The sequence below is a fragment of the Malania oleifera genome, chromosome 3 (assembly GCF_029873635.1).
Source record: "Malania oleifera isolate guangnan ecotype guangnan chromosome 3, ASM2987363v1, whole genome shotgun sequence".
In the NCBI taxonomy this organism is placed as follows: domain Eukaryota; kingdom Viridiplantae; phylum Streptophyta; class Magnoliopsida; order Santalales; family Ximeniaceae; genus Malania; species Malania oleifera.
This window is the reverse complement of record NC_080419.1, coordinates 75,256,532-75,277,074: the sequence shown is the minus strand read 5'-3', so window position 1 is coordinate 75,277,074 and position 20,543 is coordinate 75,256,532. Positions and strand designations below refer to the sequence as shown.

At 38.3% G+C, this 20,543-nt stretch overlaps 1 protein-coding gene across 1 annotated transcript in view; it reads right to left on the bottom strand.

Annotated features, from left to right (window-relative positions):
• LOC131151863 (nuclear pore complex protein NUP85) overlaps positions 1-20,543 on the bottom strand; it is an 80,714-nt gene that overhangs the window by 21,415 nt on the left and 38,756 nt on the right. Inside the window, exons 7-14 of the mRNA XM_058103315.1 lie at positions 4,914-5,033; positions 4,635-4,835; positions 4,411-4,521; positions 4,285-4,322; positions 3,984-4,140; positions 1,260-1,361; positions 1,097-1,153; positions 161-307 (exon numbers count right to left, since the gene is read on the bottom strand). Coding sequence (XP_057959298.1) covers positions 161-307; positions 1,097-1,153; positions 1,260-1,361; positions 3,984-4,140; positions 4,285-4,322; positions 4,411-4,521; positions 4,635-4,835; positions 4,914-5,033 — 933 coding nt within the window. The remainder of the gene's footprint in view (positions 1-160; positions 308-1,096; positions 1,154-1,259; positions 1,362-3,983; positions 4,141-4,284; positions 4,323-4,410; positions 4,522-4,634; positions 4,836-4,913; positions 5,034-20,543) is intronic.

Below are 20,543 nucleotides of genomic sequence, written 5' to 3'. Positions count from 1 at the left end.
TTTTGTAAAACATTGCAGTTGCAGTAGGGTGAGTGTGGATTGGGATTTTTTTTTGTTGGGGGGGAGGGGGTGGAGGGAGGGATGGGAAGGATTGAAAAAATAAGCACTCACTACCTCTCTAGTTGTTGTGCTTAGTGGGTTAAAGTTGAATAATAAATACCTTAAAACTTTCTTCGGAGATCGACTTCCCAACAAAATCAAACAACTTCCGAGCAATTCTATTAAGACGAAATTCATCCCGAGCTTGCTGAAGCCAAAATACCCCAGAACCTTTCCTACCATGCTTCCAGTGGTAAACACCAGCAATCTATCAATCAAAAAATACCAATTCCTAAGCAATAAACCAAATGTGCAAGATCATGCACTGCGAACTCTTAGTCTTGTGAGAACTTAAGATAATCATACACTGCATCCGTGCTCGTGTGTGTGCGGCGTGCACACTGCATACAATGATGCATTGTCCACTTTGGCCTAAATTTGTACGATCATGCACTGCAAACTCTCAAGCCTTATGAGAACTTAAGGTAATCATACTACTGCATCTGTGCTGGTCTGTGTGTGCGCACTGCATACAATATAGAAGGCAAAAGGGCATGGCTGCAAATTAGTTAGCTACTCCAGGAGCATGGGTGAATGGTCATGGACCAATTACAATGATGCATTGTCCACTTTGGCCCATTAGGCCTCATGGATTGCTCCATAAAAAAGCTCCTTCCAAGATTGAAACCTTCTCTGTCTTTACGTGGCCAAGATCTAGCTAGCACATGTCTGATGTGTGAATTTGACACATTGCCTCCCTTCCCATGTGCAGGTGTGGGGTGTATGTGTGTTTTGTCGGGGTTTTTGGTGGTGGTGGGTGGGGGGGGGGGGGGGGGTGGGGAGGTGCTGCCATTTATTTTCTTTTAACTCATCCAAGCTCCAGGGTTAGGATTGAAATCCCAACTGAAAAAATGGTTTGTCCACTTGCCAGTTGGGGTGGTGGCAGAGGGTTGCGACCATTTAACCTTACATATACAGCCTGAGGACAAATCAGTTGATAAAAAGAAGTGGGCTGAAAATTTGTCAAATCCATTAATAACTGTAAGATTATATATACCTTCATAATGCTTGAACTGACGCTGTCCAGTTCATATAGGCGACAAATCTCTATATTCTGCATGGAGCATAATGCATCTTATCATTCGGTAAACAAGGCCCTGCAAAACTCAGAAAGAAATAATTCATTGAAAATCCACACCAGCAAAAGATGAATTAATCACCTTAAGTAGTATTCGACTATGTTGAGCTGGTTGGTTGAGCAATAATGTTTCCAATAACCCCATTCCCTGCTTCATGCATGATGTCAAATAGATTGGCGCAATCTGCAGATACAAGCAACAAAGTACCTTACATGAACATGATCAAAGCACGTCTAACTAAGATTAAGTACCAATCTAAAAAGAAATAGCATTAGGGCACAACAAAAAAAAAAAAGGAAAAGAAATAGAAAATATTAAATATATATTTTTTAGATGATAAAAGAACATATACAAAGAGAGAAAGAAAGTACAAGCAATAGTGGATGAAGAATCCTCAAAGAAAATAAAAACAAAAACTAAGACCGCCCCAAACAAAAGCTGCTCACCATCCAAACCACTATCACCCTCCACCCAAGACCCTATCTAAGCTTTTAAACAGAACACTACCAAAGAAAACCTCTTTTCAGACCTTTCCCATCATATTTGATGGAACATTGCAAATTAGCCAAATTCCTGTTGCCCTTTCTTAGCCTTGATTATGCCTTCATCCAGGCAAACTTCCTTTCCTTCTGAGTCTGCTAGCTACATACCTTTATTATTTAGCATATGTTGAATACGATACACAATCAGTATTTATATCATTTGTCTCAATCTTGTCTTCTACCTCTTCTATTCATCATTCCTCAATCCAAGAAGTCCCTCTAGATCATCCATTGAATATGAAGAATGAGCCCCCATAAAATCAGAATTATCTGAACCATAACCAAGTTGTTCAACTTTATCTAAGAAAAGCCCTTCTTCGCAATCAAAATATCATTATCCATATCCCCCTCCTCATCTGATACATCTCCCCAGTTCTTCTCCAACGAAGTTTCCACACTAACTCTTCTATTCGAGACTATTTTCACTCCATTTGAGTCTTCAATATAAAAATGACCATCAGTGTTGTTTTTCAAGAATCCTAACTGGCCTCCCATCTGCACCAAGATTCTTTCCAATTGAGTCATCTATAATATCATTGCTCTTCTCCTTTAATGCTGCTTCCTTTTCAGCAACCTGAGACTCCTCTATGCATCCATCCTTGCTTTGTTGTTACTAAATACTGCATCATCTTGATTCCCATAAGAGCTTCCTCGCACCATCCTCTGTAGCAACACGACTGGTAATGTCATCTATCTTCAATAAATCCCTCCCACCATACATCTGCCTGCTACTTAACTTAATCTAGAGTCTCCCCCTCATCATAGAATAAGTACTCCGATGATGTTTCTCCTCCATTTTCTCACACTGCCCGAAACCAGTTTTGCTATGCCCATCTGTGTCATGACCCATCTCCACAGCCATCTCTTCTGAACTTTAGGCCTTGTTACTTGGTGATTTACCTGAAATCAAAGGCCGCTCAATGAAATTCTCCAATGAACTTTGGGCCTGATATCAAACAGGACTTTGCAACGCCAGAGATTTGTCTTGGGCCTGCTCTGGAGAAAACAAGTTAGTTGGAGCATGCTGCGCTTTAAATACATTTGGGTCAAGCCCAATAGCACCCAACAGATGACCCAAGTTCAAAGTAATATGTATAATCCCCTGCCCACTCAACTCTAAGCCCACTCCTTTATTCTTCAGCTCCCGACCCTCAGCCCTCTCCACACCGCAAACCCTAGCTGAAGCGATCTACAGAGGACTGTCTGCTGCCACCATGCTCATTGGCGGTCATGCCATACCTCCAAAGGTAGAATCACTCATTAATCAATTATCATGTGCAATTCACCAACTTGAACATTGAGAAACACAAATAATGACATTAAAGATTATTAAATTTGCGAAAGTAGAAACACTTCACAAATCTAAGCAGAGTTTTGAAGTGCAAGGACCAGCACTGACACTTCAATCAGTAAATCCAAATTGGAACACCATCTCTTATAAGATATGAGGTTTTCAAAATAAAATTTTAAATTAGATATCAATATGCATGAGACAGTAAGAAGTTTGAAGTTTAAGGAATTAAGATGAGTTTATTCTACGAACTTTTCTAGATAACAGATATAAAAGATTTAAGGAATAAGATGATTTATTCTACAAACTTCTATATATAACAGATATAAAAGATTTAAGGAATTAAGATGACTTTATTCTACGAACTTTCTAGATAACATATATAAAAGATTTAAGGAATTAAGATGACTTCATTCTACTAAATTTTCTAGATAACAGATATAAAACATTTCTCCATGGCTTTTTGTGGTTCAACCGTTTTGGCTGGTGATTTAAGTGAAAAACCCTCTATTTCATCTGTGCTGTTGCTGGAATTGAGCAGCCAGAGTTCAAATTTTAATTTTCTCAGAGGTGAAAAGATCAATTTCCAGTACAGTTCACCTCAGACACCACATTAGAATGGTTTTTTTACAAAATAAGTTATTTAGATATGAAGGCCATCTTAGAGGTAGAAAGATGTCTCTAGCAAGAATATCCAACAGGAAAAAAAATAGAAGAAATTTGCAACAATGAACCCCAAAACAGGCCATTGGAAAATTATAGCAGATTAGCAGTCATTAGAAGTCATTATCTTGCTGAAGTTGGTTCTAAAGGCACCCAGAATATTGGAACCCAAAACATGGAAACTGAGTGCAAAATTTTGCATCATAGCACTAAAAAAATTGGGTAAGCATAATTCTGGTTCTTCGAAATAATCTACCAAGCTAAATACGGTATAATCAATAGTTCTTTCTTCATGTAATAAAGACTTACTTGCCAAGTTAATGAATGAGAAGATAAAACTTGAGCATAGACAAGTCGATGAAGCTCCTCTATACTGATTCCCCCCAAATTATGACGCTCTTCATGCAAAATAATCTCTGCTTGATAGCTTCCTGCAGTCAACAACTCTATGGCATGGGCAACCATCCTAATGACAATGAAAAGCACCATTTAGGCAAATTGCACCCAAGTGGTAAAGTCTTCTAGTTGAAACTTCTGATAGCTAAGTCATAAGTGGAAAAAAATATTAACAAATAAACTATAATTTTAAAAAGTTGATTTAACATCTCACCAAGGGCCAAATCCTCTTGAGCATTCAGCTAACACAACCTGAACCATATAGAAAATCCTGATGGAGCCTTAACAGTAGAAAATAAATATATATATATCAAAGCAACATCTAGTCCAAACTGCCCACCTCAGTATTTTCTTCGAGAATTCCAATAAGAAGTCCCATCAATCTATGGGCATTGGAAATGGGTTTCAATTGAATGCATTTCTGAGCTAGGCTATGCATGCTTTCAAGACCCTGATTCAAGATTAAAATTGAACGACAAAGGCATCACAACAAATAGGAGAAAATACAAAAATCATTTTTCAAAAATTCAATCAGTTTTCAAAGGAATGTAAATAGGAACTGACCATAATGAAAGGCTTGATGTATAAAAAGTGAGAAATATACAGCTCTGTCCAATGATATGTCACAGTGCAAAGATTATTGGTATTTCCCAGCATGATCTGTAGCATATTTCTCAAACCCTCCCTGGTCAAATGGTGATCACACTGAACCCAGAAACTGCTGCAATCTAGCTTAGTTATTTGTGCTCGCCATTTCTCCCATGCCTGGATAATGTGTTGGCGTGACATAAATGGTAACGAAGAAAGATAAAAACATTAAAATTTTCAAATATTAAAATATACCTTGATAAAATCAGGCTTGGTTTCAAAGCATTCACCTAATCTTCTAGTTTCAATCTCCGGACGCATTCGTGGCATTTTTGAAATGAGAACGGCAACTGCTTCTACCAGTCCATTCTCTGTCTGTGTCAATTATATGCAGAACATGAGATCAGCCAATTGAACTGTGAAGCTGCTTGATACTTGTCCACATTGGTTAAAGAAATGATTATACTGTTAAGATTTGATTAAAATGAATGACCTAACTTGAAGATAGGTCTCTCCCAAAATTCAAATACAATATAATGACAATAATACCCTTATTAATTCTCACTAATTAACATACTAACATACTCAATAATAATACTAAAAGACATATATAACTTCTAACACCCCCTCAAGTTGAAGCATAAATGTCATAAGCTCCTAGCTTGTTACACATGAATTTAGCATGAGCACCCCCCCCCCCCCAAACGCTTTGGTAAACAAATCAGCAAGCTGCATGTCCGACTTCACATAAGTGGTTGTAATGAGCTTCTACACAAGTTTCTCCCAAACAAAGTGGCAATCAACTTCAATGTGCTTCATCCACTCATGAACAACCGGGTGGGAGGCAATATGAAGAGCAGCTTGATTATCACACATCAACTTCATAAGTTGAGAATGCGGAAAGCCCAATTCTTTCAACATGTTCTTCAATCAAACAAGTTCACAAGTAATGTGAGCCATAGCTCTATATTTTGATTCAACACTTGACCTTGCCACCACAGTTTGTTTCTTAATTTTCCAAGAAACTAAATTACCACCAACCAAGATATAGTACCCGGTGGTGGATCTCCGATCGGAAGGCGATCCAGCCTAATCTACATCTGTATATCCATGGATATAAGTGTGACCCTGATCATGATATAAAAGACCACTCCTAGGTGCACCTTTGAGATATCTCAGGATGCGAATTACTGCATCCCAATGACTTGTCCTTGGAGAATCTAGAAATTGACTCACAACACTTGTTGCAAAAGATATACCCGGCCAAGTGACCGTGAGATAACACAACTTTCCAACAAGTCTCCAATATTGTCTAGGATTAGGTAGCAAATCACCATTGACTTGCTGTTAGGATCCAAGGGTCTATCAACCAGTTTGGATCCCAATACGCCAATTTCATCCAACAAATCAAGAACATACTTCCTTTGTGACACAACAATTTCGATATGAGATCTAGACACTTCTATACCCCAGAAGTATTTCAAAGTTCACAAATCTTTGGTCTAAAACTTAGTTCGTAAAAAATTTTTGAGACTTTGAATACTTTTATCATCATTGCCTGTACTAACAATATCATCCACATAAACAACAAGAAGGATCCAACTCGATGAAGTATGACGATAAAACACGAAATGACCCACAACATACCGTCAAAGACCAAACTCAAGTACTACAGCACTGAAATAACCAAAACATGTTCTGGGAGACTGTTTGAAACCATATAAAGCCCTCTTGAACCGACACACTAAGCTTAACTCCCCTTCAGCAACAAACTTAGGTGGTTGCTCCATATAAACCTCCTCAAGGTCACTATGCAAGAAGTCATTTTTCACATCTAACTGATGTAAAAACCAGTGACAAGTAGTAGCCAAGGAGATGAACAGACGTGCTAAAGTAAGTTTGGCAACTAGAGAAAAAGTATTAGAATAATCTAGACCATCAACCTGAGTGTATCCCTTAGCAACAAGACGGACCATTAAACGAGCCACAAAACCATCCGGGTTGACTTTCATAGTGTAAACCCAACAACCAACCAACCACAAACTTGTCAGGAGAAAGAGGTACCAAGTCCCAAGTATCATTGTCATCTAAAACATTAATCTCTTCAACCATAGCATCCCTCCATCCTGAATGGGCTAAGGCTTCCGAAATAAATTTAGAAAGGGTAGGATGATAGAGCAGTGACAAAACAATAATAGGAGGGTGATAAGGAGTCAAAAGAAACAAAGTTGGAAATAGGGTGTTGAGTACATGTGAGTCTACATATTGGAACAGCAATAGGAGGATCAACATCATGGGAAGTATGATCATCGGACGAGGAAACCAAAGGAGTGGTAGTAGAAGCTAGAGAAGACTCTCTTCCATGGAGCTGCCGTCGTGAATACACATGCAAATTAGGATGATCAAGGCGATGAGAAGGACTCGAAATACATGGAGACCAGGATGGCTGGTTAGGCAAGGACAACAATGTAGAATCTGGAAGATTATGCAAAGGAAGAGACTCATTGAACTCAGAAGGGCTCAGTGACTAGGTGCAGTAAGGCATAGACTCAAAGAAGGTAACATCGGTAGAAAAAAAGAACTGATGCAGCATAGGACTATAACAACGATGTCCCTTTTGAGTATATGAGTAGCCCAAAAGGACACATTTTATGGCACAAGGATTCTACTTATCCACCCTAGGTGTTAGTTGATGATCAAAGGACACACACCCATATATACGACGAGGAAGAGAAAATAAAGGCGAATTAGGAAACAAATTGGAGAAGGGAATTTCACCACTAAGAACAGAAGATGGCATTCTGTTGATAAGAAAACAAGCAGTAAGTACAACATTTCTCCAAAACACCTTAGGTGCATGCATTTGATAAAGTAAAGCGCGAGTGATGTCAAGAAGATGTCTATTTTTTCGCTCTGCAACCCCACTTTGTTGAAGAGTGTGGGCACGGGTGATTGAGGAACAATACCAAATTGAGTCATATAAGAAGTGAATTGAGCACCGAAAGAATCTTTAGCATTATCACTTCGAAGTATTCGAATTGGTAAACCAAATTGAGTCTTTATTTCAGAAAAAAAGGCACAAAATACATGAAATAACTCAAAACAATTTTTATTAAATATAACCAAGTCATTCTTGAATAATCATTTACAAAGGTTACAAAGAACTGGAAACCCAATTTGGACACAACCCTACTAGGACCCCAGTCATCTGAATAAACTAACATAAAAGGACTTGCAACCCATTTATTGACCTAGGAAGCGAAAGAAACACGTTGGTGCTTTCCCAGCTGACAAGACTCACAATCAATACTATGCACAAAACTCAAACTAGGAACAAATTATTTTAACTTTTCCAATGAAGGATGACCCAAGCGATAATGAATTTGGAAAGGCATGGCAGCAGTCGTGTGGGCGGTAGAAGGAGAGAGTGGCTCAAAGTAATAGAGTCCACCAGCTTCATGCCCTCCGCCAATAATCTTCCTCGTCTTCAAATCCTAAATAACCACAGAATTAGAGAAGAATGTCACTAAACAATTCATGGATTTAGTAATGTTGCTAACAGACATAAGATTGAAAGGAAATTTGGCAATATATAAAACTGAAGGAAGAGAAATATAAAAAGTGGGTTTTATTGTCCCAATTCCCTTGACCACAGTAGTGGATCCATCTGGAAGAGTAACACAAGGTAAATTTGCAAGATATTGAAGAGCTGAGAAAAAGATAGGTATATTTGTGATATGATCAGTGGCAGCGGAGCCTATGATCCAAGGACTAGGACGAGGAGTACTAGATGACAGGCTACTGTGTGATTACCTGTTTGAGCAAGAGATGCAATGGGAAGAGAAGCTTGTTGTGATGCTTGATACTGCAAGAACTTGGAATACTCTTCCTCTAACATTGGGACAGTACGTTGCCCCCCACTAGACCCCAAAGGTGAGGAGTTGGTGGTGGCTGAATTAGCTGCCCCCAAAGGTGTGAAGTCAGTGCTGGCTGCATTGGCATCATGTGAAGATCTGCTGTGAAGATCCCAATACTGCTCAATAGTATGATTATTCTGCCCACAACGAGTGCACTTGCGAGGAGTAACTCTGCCTCATCCATCTCTGCAACTACGACTACTCGAACCACCGCAATAACTTTTGTAGTTGTTTGACAGAGAACTAGAATCACTCTGTGTAGCAAAGGCTGCCCTCTTAGAGCCAGATGCAAGAGCAAGAGAATGCATGCTAAAAGAAGCACGAAGGATACGAGAATAAACATTAGTCAATGATGGCAGCTCAGCACTATTGAGTATCTAGGACCGAACTCAAATTCAGGTCTTAAGCCTGCTAGAACATGAAGAACTGTTATCTGCTCCCTCTGCTTCTGTATCTCACGAACGTCAACAGTTATAGGTTGCACGACGTTAAGCTCCTAATGAATACACTTCATCTCACCAAAATAATCTGCAATGCTCCTATCTCCTTGTTATAACTAAAAGTACTCTTGGGATAAATCATACATACGTGTAACATAACTGTAGTATAAAAGTTTGACATAATCCCAAATCTCCTTGCACGTATCTAGATGCATACACATCCGTGCAATCAATGACTCCATTGAATTCCATAAGAGGGAAACAATGAAGGCATCTTCTTGAACTCACACGTATTTTCTCTAATCAACAGAAGAATCATATTGGAGCAAGTGGTCAAATTTCCCTAATTTTGATAAATAAATCCGAATAGCTTTAAACCATTGAACATAGTTCTTTCCATCCAACTTTTGAGTTGTTATTTGCGACAGCGATGTAGGAAACAAATTTTTGGGATTCAGAGATTCCATCTCGATACTCACAAATCAGCAATCACACCAAAAACAAGAACAATCAAAACTAATTGGGACAATCACAAACTATGTGAAGCATCGACACAACGACAGACGAGGTGAACAACTCACCGACAGATATAGCACTGCCACAGCCTCACAACAGAACATACAAATGCAGCCACGACTCCAAAAAACTCATAAGGAAGCCTTCACAAACCTTGAAGAGAAATTAACAGTATACTGTGAGTGCATGGTCGAAAAAGGTTGAATTTTTTAGCAAAACAACTGGCCTAACAGCTTGATAATATAGTCTAAAGAAGGAATCAAAACATGGCAGAAGGAAAAAATGAAAAAAAAAAAAAAAAAAAGTGGCCAAAATTTCATTTACATGCTGGCGCGTGAGGTCAGCCCTGCCAGCATTTGGCCAGCGCATGGGGTGCCCTCCGGCGATGGGGTTTTTTCGGGTGGGTCGTCCGGGTGGGGTCTGATTATGGGTATATTGGTTTTGTGATTTTGTATGGGATGGACTTGGATTAGGGAAGAACAGTAGCAGGAATGGTGTTTTCCGGTGACAGCTGAGGGAAATAGGGTTTAGATAGCATGTGCTGATACCATGTTAAGATTTGATTAAAATGAATGACCTAACTTGAAGGTAGGTCTCTCCCTTTATTTATGATACAAAATTTAAATACAAACTAATGACAATAATCCCCTTACTAACCCTCACTAATTAACATACTAACACACTCAATAATAATAATACTACAAGACATATATAAGCTCTAACATATACATAATGTTTAAATGGCAACTGTATCACTCATAGTGGTGTTGCCTTAGCCACACTGAATCTGTGGTCCAGGCAGCATGCTTCCAATTCATGATACCTTTTGGATCCTAAATCTCTTCAAATTATTCAATAAAAAAATGAATAAATAGAAGAAAAAGTTTGTGATACTAAGATAATCAATTCAAAATATAGTTATAGGTGAAATAAATAGAGAAAGTAAGCTCATTATTTTTATTTATACCCCCTTCAGTATTTAGTAAGCAACCTTTGTGAATGCTTTAAAGAACAGCAGGATCTGAATAATGAACCAAGGGGTTGTTTGTTTACTCTTAATAGCTTGTAAATAGAGGCTAGTCTCTTAACATTGAACCCATTAAATTAAACCAGAGGTGCTTTATTGCCTGCATTAATGGGCCCTTAATGCCCTCTTGATTTTAAGGGACAGAATATTCCTCAGCACTGTGTTAAGAGGTCACTGTGTACAAAAGTCCCATATAAACTAAAATTACAAATCCAAATAATCTCATTCTCCCAGGCTCGAAAAATGTTTCGTCTGCATAACCATCAACTAGAGGCAACATAGGGGGGGACAGGGGACAGCCCTCATACCATGGATGCCTGACAGGCTTGTCAAACAACAGCAGTCATTAGACATATACTGGTGGCCAGTAAGATCTTTCACACCAGAAATAACTTCTGCTACCCGCTTATCCCCTTTCTCCAGGCACAAAATAAAACAACAAATCTCAAAAAGGAAAATTATGTGGAGTGGAAAGGACTTCCTCTCAAGTTGACAATAGCTTCTGTTGGTCCCTGAAGAATTGATCTGTCATCTGAGAATGTTTTTCAGAATTAATGCTAAAAGCACACTTAAGGCTGCGTACACTGTGACAACCCTCTCCCTATCCTCGCAAAGCAAAAGCCTTGTGGCCCGGGGACACCCTAGTTTTAGCGACTGCATACTTTTCATATCTTTATATGGCAGATAAATAAAAAGGTCTGTTTTTGTTTGGCTTGCTAGTCATGATTCCCAGGAATATAAGTTTATATTGTTTGGCATAATGTGGATATTTCAATGTTATTTCACTAAGATTACTAAAATATCCCTAAACTTGTAATGATGATAACATTACAGAAATTCTTGTAATGTGCATGTGTGTGTATATATAATAATATTTTGTAATAATTTTTAATATTATTTCTTAATCCTTAATAACAATCATGATGAAGATATTATTTCTTAATCTTTATTTCTTAAGTAGTCCTCTTGTGACTCTACGCATCGTAGGAGTGTCATGTCATGGTTCCCGGCTGTAGGGAGACCCCTGGTGGAATTTTCAGATTTGGGGTTGAATAAATCAGAAACAGAACGACGATGCGACGTGATAGAAGAACGCCTTCGGGCAATGGAAGGGACCGGCTAATTCAGGCCCATAGACGTCGTAGACCTTTGCTTAATCCCACGGGTAACCTTACCCCCTAAGTTTAAGTTTCCGGACTTCAAGAAACTTGATGGGACCCAATGCCCACTAACCCATCTCTGCTTATACTTCCAGAAAATGGCAGCCTACTCTAATGAAGACATCCTCTTGATGCATTGTTTCCAGGACAGTTTGACTGGTGCTGAAGTCCGATGGTACATCCAGCTAGACAAGGCCCGAGTTCGTACACGGAAGGACTTGGCCCAAGCCTTCATGGCGCAGTACCGTCACGTTATAGAGATGGTACCCAATCGAATGTCGTTACAAAATATGTAGAAAAGGTCGACCTTCAGAGAATACACCTATAGATGGAGGGATGTTGTGATCTAGATACGTCCTCCTGTGGACGATAGAGAGACGATTTCATTGTTTGTAAACACTCTTAAGGACCCCTACTTTGGGCATCTCCTAGGAAGTACCGCCCAAAACATCATGGACGTGGTGTCCACAGGGAAAAGAATTGAGATCGCCATCAAGTCGGGAAAGGCGAAAAACACAAGTTCAGACTCGAGCCCAACCAAGAAATGGGCCAGTAAAAAGAAGGATGATGAAGCCCAAATGATCCAAGGGCGCTCCTACCAAGGAGGACGGAACACATGGCCTAAAAGAAATTTTGATTTTGAATTAGCAATTAACCAAACAACACATGCTGACGCAAGGCCCCAGATTATTTCCTTCAAGTCTATGCCTGCACAACCAAATGCTCAAACGCAGGATAGAGGTTTCCAAAGAAATTTCAAGAATATAGAACCCATTCCGATGTTATATTCAAAATTGTTCCCCTAGCTAATTAAGAGGCAAATGGTCTCGACCATCCCGGGGATTCTCGTCAACGTCCCTTTTCCAAAATGGTACGACCCGGATGCGCAATGCGCTTATCATGCTAACTCCTCGGGTCATACCATTGACCACTGTTGGTCTTTTAAACATAAGGTGCAAGCACTAAGGGACGCAGGTTGGTTTGCATTTGACGATAAGAAGCCATGCATTCAGGGCAACCCTTTGCCCAATCATGGGGGAGGCGGTGTCAGTATGTTGGAAGAAGAATCAAGGACAGTCCAAAGATTGGAGCTAGAGCAGGTCTCGTTAAACTGGATATATGAAGAGCCTCACACCTCAAGATGGATAAGACAAAATGCTACTTGCTCAAGGGGCACGATCTACCAATGTCAGAAGAGAGAAGGGTGATCCATAAAAAAGTGCAAAACGTTCCAGCAATTTGTACAAGGATTGGCAGATTTCAGATGGTTGGAAGTAGGTAATTTCAGAAAAGGTGATGAGATCAATGCTGTCGCGATGTCCCGAAACGCGTGTGCCCCGAGGTGGTGAAATAAAAATTTGTGGTTTAAATTTTTGGAAAAAACAACAGGAATGGAGTCACCACTAACCTTTTAGTGTGGTTAGAACACTTAATTACTACCCGGTTAAGGGTAGAATGGGTCTACGTTACCAAAGCTGGGGTCGGGAGTTCGTTTACGCGAGGGGAAGGTACGAGCACCCCCTACGCGCCCGTTCTTATGAACGCTACCTAATTAATTATGAAAATATCCCTAAGTAAATTTAAAAAGTATTTAGGTTACTCCTTTTGTGAATTTACAAATACACATATAAAATAAATAAGTAAACAAATTATACAAAAATACACGTAATATATATATAGATTCCCTCAGAACCAAAGGTACGTGAAGCCCGAAAACTCGTTCCCCTTTTTGATTGCAATCATAGGGATAAAAATCAAATAAAAATACATAATATGAAGATATTATAATAATGATAAATATACGAATCTAATATACTAAACATATATAGAATATTGCTAAAATACTAAAATACTGAATATATAATATAATTTAAAATCTAATACACTAAATTACTAAAGATAATTACTTAAAATACCATGTTGCTAAATATATATAATTATTTAAGATACTATATTACTAAATATATTATGTTACTTAAAATGTTTAAGTTACCAAATATATAATTACTTAAAACCCTAAATTACTATATATATATATATATATATATATATATCATTACTTAAAATATTAAATTACTAAGTATATAATGTTACTTAAATACTAAATTACTAAATGTATATAAATGCTTAAAATACTAACTTACTAAATATATAATTACTTAGACTACTAAATTATTAAATATATAATATTACTAAAAAAACTATATGAGTAAATACATATAACATACTAAATTACTTAATATATATGATTACTTAAAATACTAAACTACTAAATATATAATTACTTAAAATACTAAATTGCTAAGTATATAATGTTACATAAATGCTAAATTATCAAATATGTAATGTTACCTAAAATACTAAATTACTAAATATATACATTTACGTAAAATACTCATTACTAAATGTATAATTACTTAGACTACTAAATTACTATATATATAATATTACTTAAAATACGATATTACTAAACACATATGAAATACTAAATTACTTAATATATAGAATATTAAACATAAATATAACAACCATAATAAAAACCTGCAAGATGAACGTTAATCATTTAATTTATACACTAAATACAACAAAAACCTAAACATAAATATAAGATATTAGAATAAATACTACAACAATAATACAAACAAAATAAAATAAAATAAAAAATCATTCGTGCATGTGTGTGTACTGTGCATGCAGGGAATGTTTAGTGTGCATGTGTGTTTAAGTGTAGGCAGCAGGTAACGTGTGTGTGCAGTGTGCATGAGTGTATGCTTTGGCGTGTGTTAACATGTGTGTAAAGGTGTGTGTTAGAGTGTGTTTTGCTGTGTGCTTTGGTGTGTGACTTAGTGTGTGTAAACATGTGTGTGTGCATGTGGCTCACCATGGGTGCTGCCGAATTGACAGCCGGAGAAGGTCACCGGGGTGCTGGGACGTTGGTGGTGGGCGACGGAGTAGGGAGGCGGAGCAGAGGTTGCTGGTGCAGGCTGGAGGTTCAGAAACTTCCCGGGTGTTCTGCGGGTCTCAGCTGGTAGGAGGTCTTCAGATGGTGGCGATGGCAACAGCCGAAGGGAGGGACTGAGGCAGCCGTGCGGAGAGTGGCCGAACGGAGATGGGGGGAGGCCGGAGGCTGGTTTGTCGGAGACGTGGAACAGCAGCAGCAGCACCGACTCACGGTGGCTGGCCGGGTTTTCTGCGTGTGTGTTGATGACGGCGGTGTTTGCCAGTGACGAATGGGAGACGGTGAAGTGCGTGAGCGACAGCAGCGAGCTGGAGGTGAAGAGACGGCTGAAGAGTTGGATGGTTGCCGGAGAGTGATGGATAGGGTGAGTGATGTGAGTGGAGAGGGAAGAAGAGAGTGAAGAGGGAGAGATGAGGAAAAGAAAAAGGTTTTTTTTTTTTAAGGCCTCCGCCCCAGGCTGTTAGGGCTGTGACTGGAGTGGTGGCTACGGCTGCTTGCAGAGAAACAAGGGTTGGCCGAGGAGCAGGATGGTGGTTGGAGAGATGGTGAGAGGTGACGGCTAGGAGCTTGAATGGAGAGAGAGGTAGGAGAAGAGCATAGGGAGGCTGGGGAGAGACAGAAGTAAAGGATGGTGCGCCTGGGAGAATAAGAGAAAGATGAAAAAAAATTTTTTTTTTTTTTTTTGTGGTTGCCTCCACCCCCGACCCCCATCTCCGTTCAGCCTATCATCGCACGGCTGCCTCAGTCCCTCCCTTCGGCTGCTGCCACTGCCACCATCTGAAGACCTCCTACCAGCCGAGACCCGCAGAACACCCGGGAAGTTTCTGAACCTCCAGCCTGCACCAGCAACCTCTGCTCCGCCTCCCTACTCCGTCACCTGCCACCAACGTCCCAGCACCCCGGTGACCTTCTCCGGCTGTCAATCCGGCAGCACCCACGGTGAGCCACATGCACACACACACGCTGCACACACGTTTACACACACTAACTCACACACCAAAGCACATAGCAAAACACACTCTAACACACACTAAACACACACCTTTACACACATTTTAACACACACCAAAGCATACACTCACGCACACTGCACACACACATGTTACCTGCTGCCTACACTTAAACACACACTAAACACTCCCTGCATGCACAGTACACACACATGCACGAATGATTTTTATTTTATTTTATTTTATTTTATTTGTATTATTGTTGTAGTATTTATTCTAATATCTTATATTTATGTTTAGGTTTTTGTTGTATTTAGTGTATAAATTAAATGATTAATGTTCATCTTGCAGGTCTTTATTATGATTGTTATATTTATGATTAATATTCTATATATTAAGTAATTTAGTATTTCATATGTGTTTAGTAATATCGTATTTTAAGTAATATTATATATATAGTAATTTAGTAGTCTAAGTAATTATACATTTAGTAATGTAGTATTTTAAGTAAATGTATATATTTAGTAATTTAGTAGTTTAGGTAACATTACATATTTGATAATTTAGCATTTAAGTAACATCATATACTTAGCAATTTAGTATTTTAAGTAATTATATATTTAGTAGTTTAGTATTTTAAGTAATCATATATATTAAGTAATTTAGTATGTTATATGTATTTACTCATATAGCTTTTTTAGTAATATTATATATTTAATAATTTAGTAGTCTAAGTAATTATATATTTAGTAAGTTAGTATTTTAAGTATTTATATACATTTAGTAATTTAGTATTTAAGTAACATTATATACTTATTAATTTAATATTTTAAGTAATGATATATATATATATATATATAGTAATTTAGGGTTTTAAGTAATTATATATTTGGTAACTTAAATATTTTAAGTAACAATGTATATTTAGTAATATAGTATCTTAAATAATTATATATATTTAGCAACATGGTATTTTAAGTAATTATCTTTAGTAATTTAGTGTATTAGATTTTAAATTATATTATATATTCAGTATTTTAGCATTTTAGCAATATTCTATATATGTTTAGCATATGGATTCATATATTTATCATTATTATAATATCTTCATATTATGTATTTTCATTTGATTTTTATCCCTATGATTGCAATCAAAAAGGGGTGCGAGCTTTTGGGTTTCACGTACCTTTGGTTCTGAGGGAATATATATATATATTACGTATATTTTTTTATAATTTGTTTACTTATTTATTTTGCATGTGTATTTGTAAATTCACAAAAGGAGTAACCTAAAGACATTTTAAATTTACTTAGGAATAATTTCATAATTAATTAGGTACCAGTCGTAAGAACAGGCACGTAGGGGGTGCTCGTACCTTCCCCTCACATAACCAAACTCCCAACCCTAGCTTTGGTAACGTAGACCCATTCTACCCTTAACCGGGTAGTAATTAAGTGTTCTAACCACAATGAAAGGTTAGTGGCGACTCAATTCCTGTTGTTTTTCCCAAAAATTTAAACCACAAATTTTTATTTCGCCACCCCCAGATACACGCGCTCCGAGACGTCGCGACAGCTTAGCGACTCTGCTGGGGATGATCAATCGGGTGTAGGGTCCCAAGATCCTTTGAATGTTTGATTACTCAAGTGTTAGATCTTAAAATCTCTGTTGATTGCTCGAGTGTAGGATCTCGAGGACTCCTTAGATGTAGGATTTCGAGAGTTTGCTGATTACTCGAGTGTAGGATCTCAAGGACTTCTCAAATGTAGGATTCCAAGAGTTTGTTGATTGCTCAAGTGTAGGATCTTGAGGATTTCTCAAATGTAAGATTTTGAAAGTCTGCTGATTGCTTGAGTGTAGGATCTCGAGGACTTCTCAGATATAGGATTCCGAGAGTCTACTCATTGCTCAAGTGTAGGATCTCAAGGACTTCTTAGATGTAGGATTCCGAGAGTCTGCTAATTGCTCGAGTGTAGGATCTCCAGGACTCCTCAGATGTAGGATTCCGACAGTCTGCTGATTGCTCGAGTGTAGGATCTCGAGGACTTCTCAAATGTAGGATTCCGTGAATCTGTTGATTGCTCGAGTGTAGGATCTCGAGGACTTCTCAGATGTAGGATTCCGAGAGTCAACTAATTGCTCGAGTGTAGGATCTCGAGGACTTCTCAGATGTAGGATTCCGAGAGTCTGCTAATTGCTCGAGTGTAGGATCTCAAGGACTTCTTAGATGTAGGATTCCGAGAGTTTGCTGATTGCTCGAGTGTAGGATCTCGAGGACTCCTCAAATATAGGATTCCGAGAGTCTGATGACTATTTGATGGGAATTCTGGGCCAATGGTAAATGATGGCTTAGGTGTAGAATCCTGGTTAGCAAGGCTTTTGAATAGGACTTGTGCCAGGTGTAGGATCCCGATGACTTAGGAAGTGACTACTCAGGTGTAGGATCCTGATAGTCTAATGACTACTCGAGTGTAGGATCTCGAGAGGTTGATGAATTGTCTAATTAAAGATGAATGCTCGGGTATAGGATCCTGAGAGTCAGATGAATTTTTGAATTGAGGATGAATGCTCGGGTATAGGATCCCGAGAGCCAGGTGAATTGTCGAATTGACGATGAATGCTCGGGTATAAGATCCCGAAAGCCAAGTGAATTGTCGAATTGACGATGAATGCTTGAGTATAGGATCCCGAAAGCTAGTCAAATTGAAGATGAATGCTCGGGTGTTGGTTCCTGAGAGCCAGATGAATTTTCGAATTGACGATGAATGCTCGGGTATAGGATCCCGAGAACCTGATGAATTATCGAATTGAAGAGGAATGCTCGGGTATATGATCCCAAGAGCCAAACGACCTAATTAAAGGCTGGTGCCTAGCTTCAAAGTGGATGCTAAAATTTGGACTAGGGTCGAATGCCCCAGTTTCGAAGTGGAAGATTGACTATGACCTGGGTCAGTTGCCCCAGTCTCAAGGTAGATGGATCGATTTGTACCTAGGCCAGTTGCCCTTTTTTTTTTTTTTGACAAGACATGGATTGCTTAACAAGGATGGCAAGACAAATGTAAGCGAATGATGCTATGTGGTGTACGTGTGTTGCTACTTATGATGCTAGAATGCAGGGATGCATGCATGCATGCTGCTTGATATGATACCAGAACATGGGGGCATGTACGCATGTTGCATGATATGATATGTATGCATTTTTCTGTGCAATGCATGAAATGCATGACGATGCATGAACTTCCTTTTTCCAATGCGCCTGTAATCAACCAACCAATCTCTGATCTTAGCTATGTTGCCTCTGAATTGGTTCCCTTGAAACTCAACTCAAAACCTACGCCAACTGAATGGATCTATAACTGATCTTGGCCCAATTTTCTTAATGGAGGTGGTCAACTTGGCTCAAATGAAACTCCATCACAAAATCTACCCCAGTTGAATGGATCTATAACTGCTCTTGGCCCTATTTTCATATTCCAATCTAATGAGAAAGTGCTTGAATGGGTCCCACCGAAACTCAACTCGGAAGTTGTCCCGGTTGAATTTATCAGCCACTGATCTTGACCCTGTTGTTAGATTCTACTTGAATAAGCAGACTCTAAAGCCTCATATAACATTCGCCCTAGTTAGATTATTCTATGACTGATTCTACCTGCATCGTACATTCCTAACAGGGACCTTCTCTACAATGAGCCTATTAGTGATTCCGAAACTCTTTAACTATCCGTCCTCTTTTCAAGCTTGGAAGAGTAAGAAGGTTTTTTTTTTTTTTTTTTAGAAATGATGAATGATTATGCAATTATGACATCAACTCGTTAAATTAAAAGGTCACCCGCACAAAATAAATGTTTTGCCATGTTTCAATGCTACTACAAGGAAAATTCATACCAGTATTCAAAAGTCATGTGACATTGATGTTAATTTACCAAACTGAATGACTGATCTTCTCTTCGACTGCCCCAGCTTTATCGATGGCCACTTCTCCTCTTTTTGTCTCATTTTGTTGTGAAACCACTAGAAATTTCTCATGTTTAACTGTTGCCTTTAGTTTAGTCAAGTTCTGTCCATGTTTTGATCTCAAGATGGTCTTTAAGACTCGGGACAAAACATAGGCTTAAGGATATAAGTTTTTAGAAGAAAAGAGAAACTAAGGCTCAAAAATCTCATCCCATAATAACATTTTCTGCCCCAGTTTGAGTTAAGGCGCTTTGTAAGATATCGACCGAACTTGTTATTTGAACAAGCTGCCTACCTACCTTTTCAAGATCAGGTCATTACGTAGTTCAGACTCAACATTGAGTCTGACAAATCATTTGAGACAACAATGTATACCAGTATGGTTAGGACTTTTATTTGGACCGTAATGTAGGCTAGGAGTATGGGTTAAAGAAAGAAAGATTTAAATAAGACTCAAAATTTATCAATCTCATCACAGGTATTCGCTAGTCAAAGATCACATATGAATCATGTCCCTTATTTTTCTTTCTTCTTCCTTTTCTTCTTCTTTCTTTTTTTCTTTTTTTTTTTTCATGAATTTTTCATCTTCTTTTTCTTCTTTTTCCGCAACTTTTGTTTTTCCTTTCATGAAAGAATCTTAACTTCATTTTCATTTGAATTCTATTTGGAACTAATCTTTTTAAAACGGCCCTGGTGAGGGGTGTGATCCTTTGACGAGTTAATCAAGAATTAAATTCTTTTAGGCTCAAAAGGGCTTGCAAGAGACTTCTTCTTTGTCTTTCTTTTGGATAGAAGAAAAATGGTCTGCCATCCTTTTGGTAATGATTATTGTCTCAAATGACTCGCCAAACACTAAGGAGACCCAACCCAAGTTAAATTTCTGGTAAACTAACTTTTACGAAAAATGGGTTTAACAATTAGGCTCAAATGGGTTAACAAATGGCAAATCAATATTTGGTTC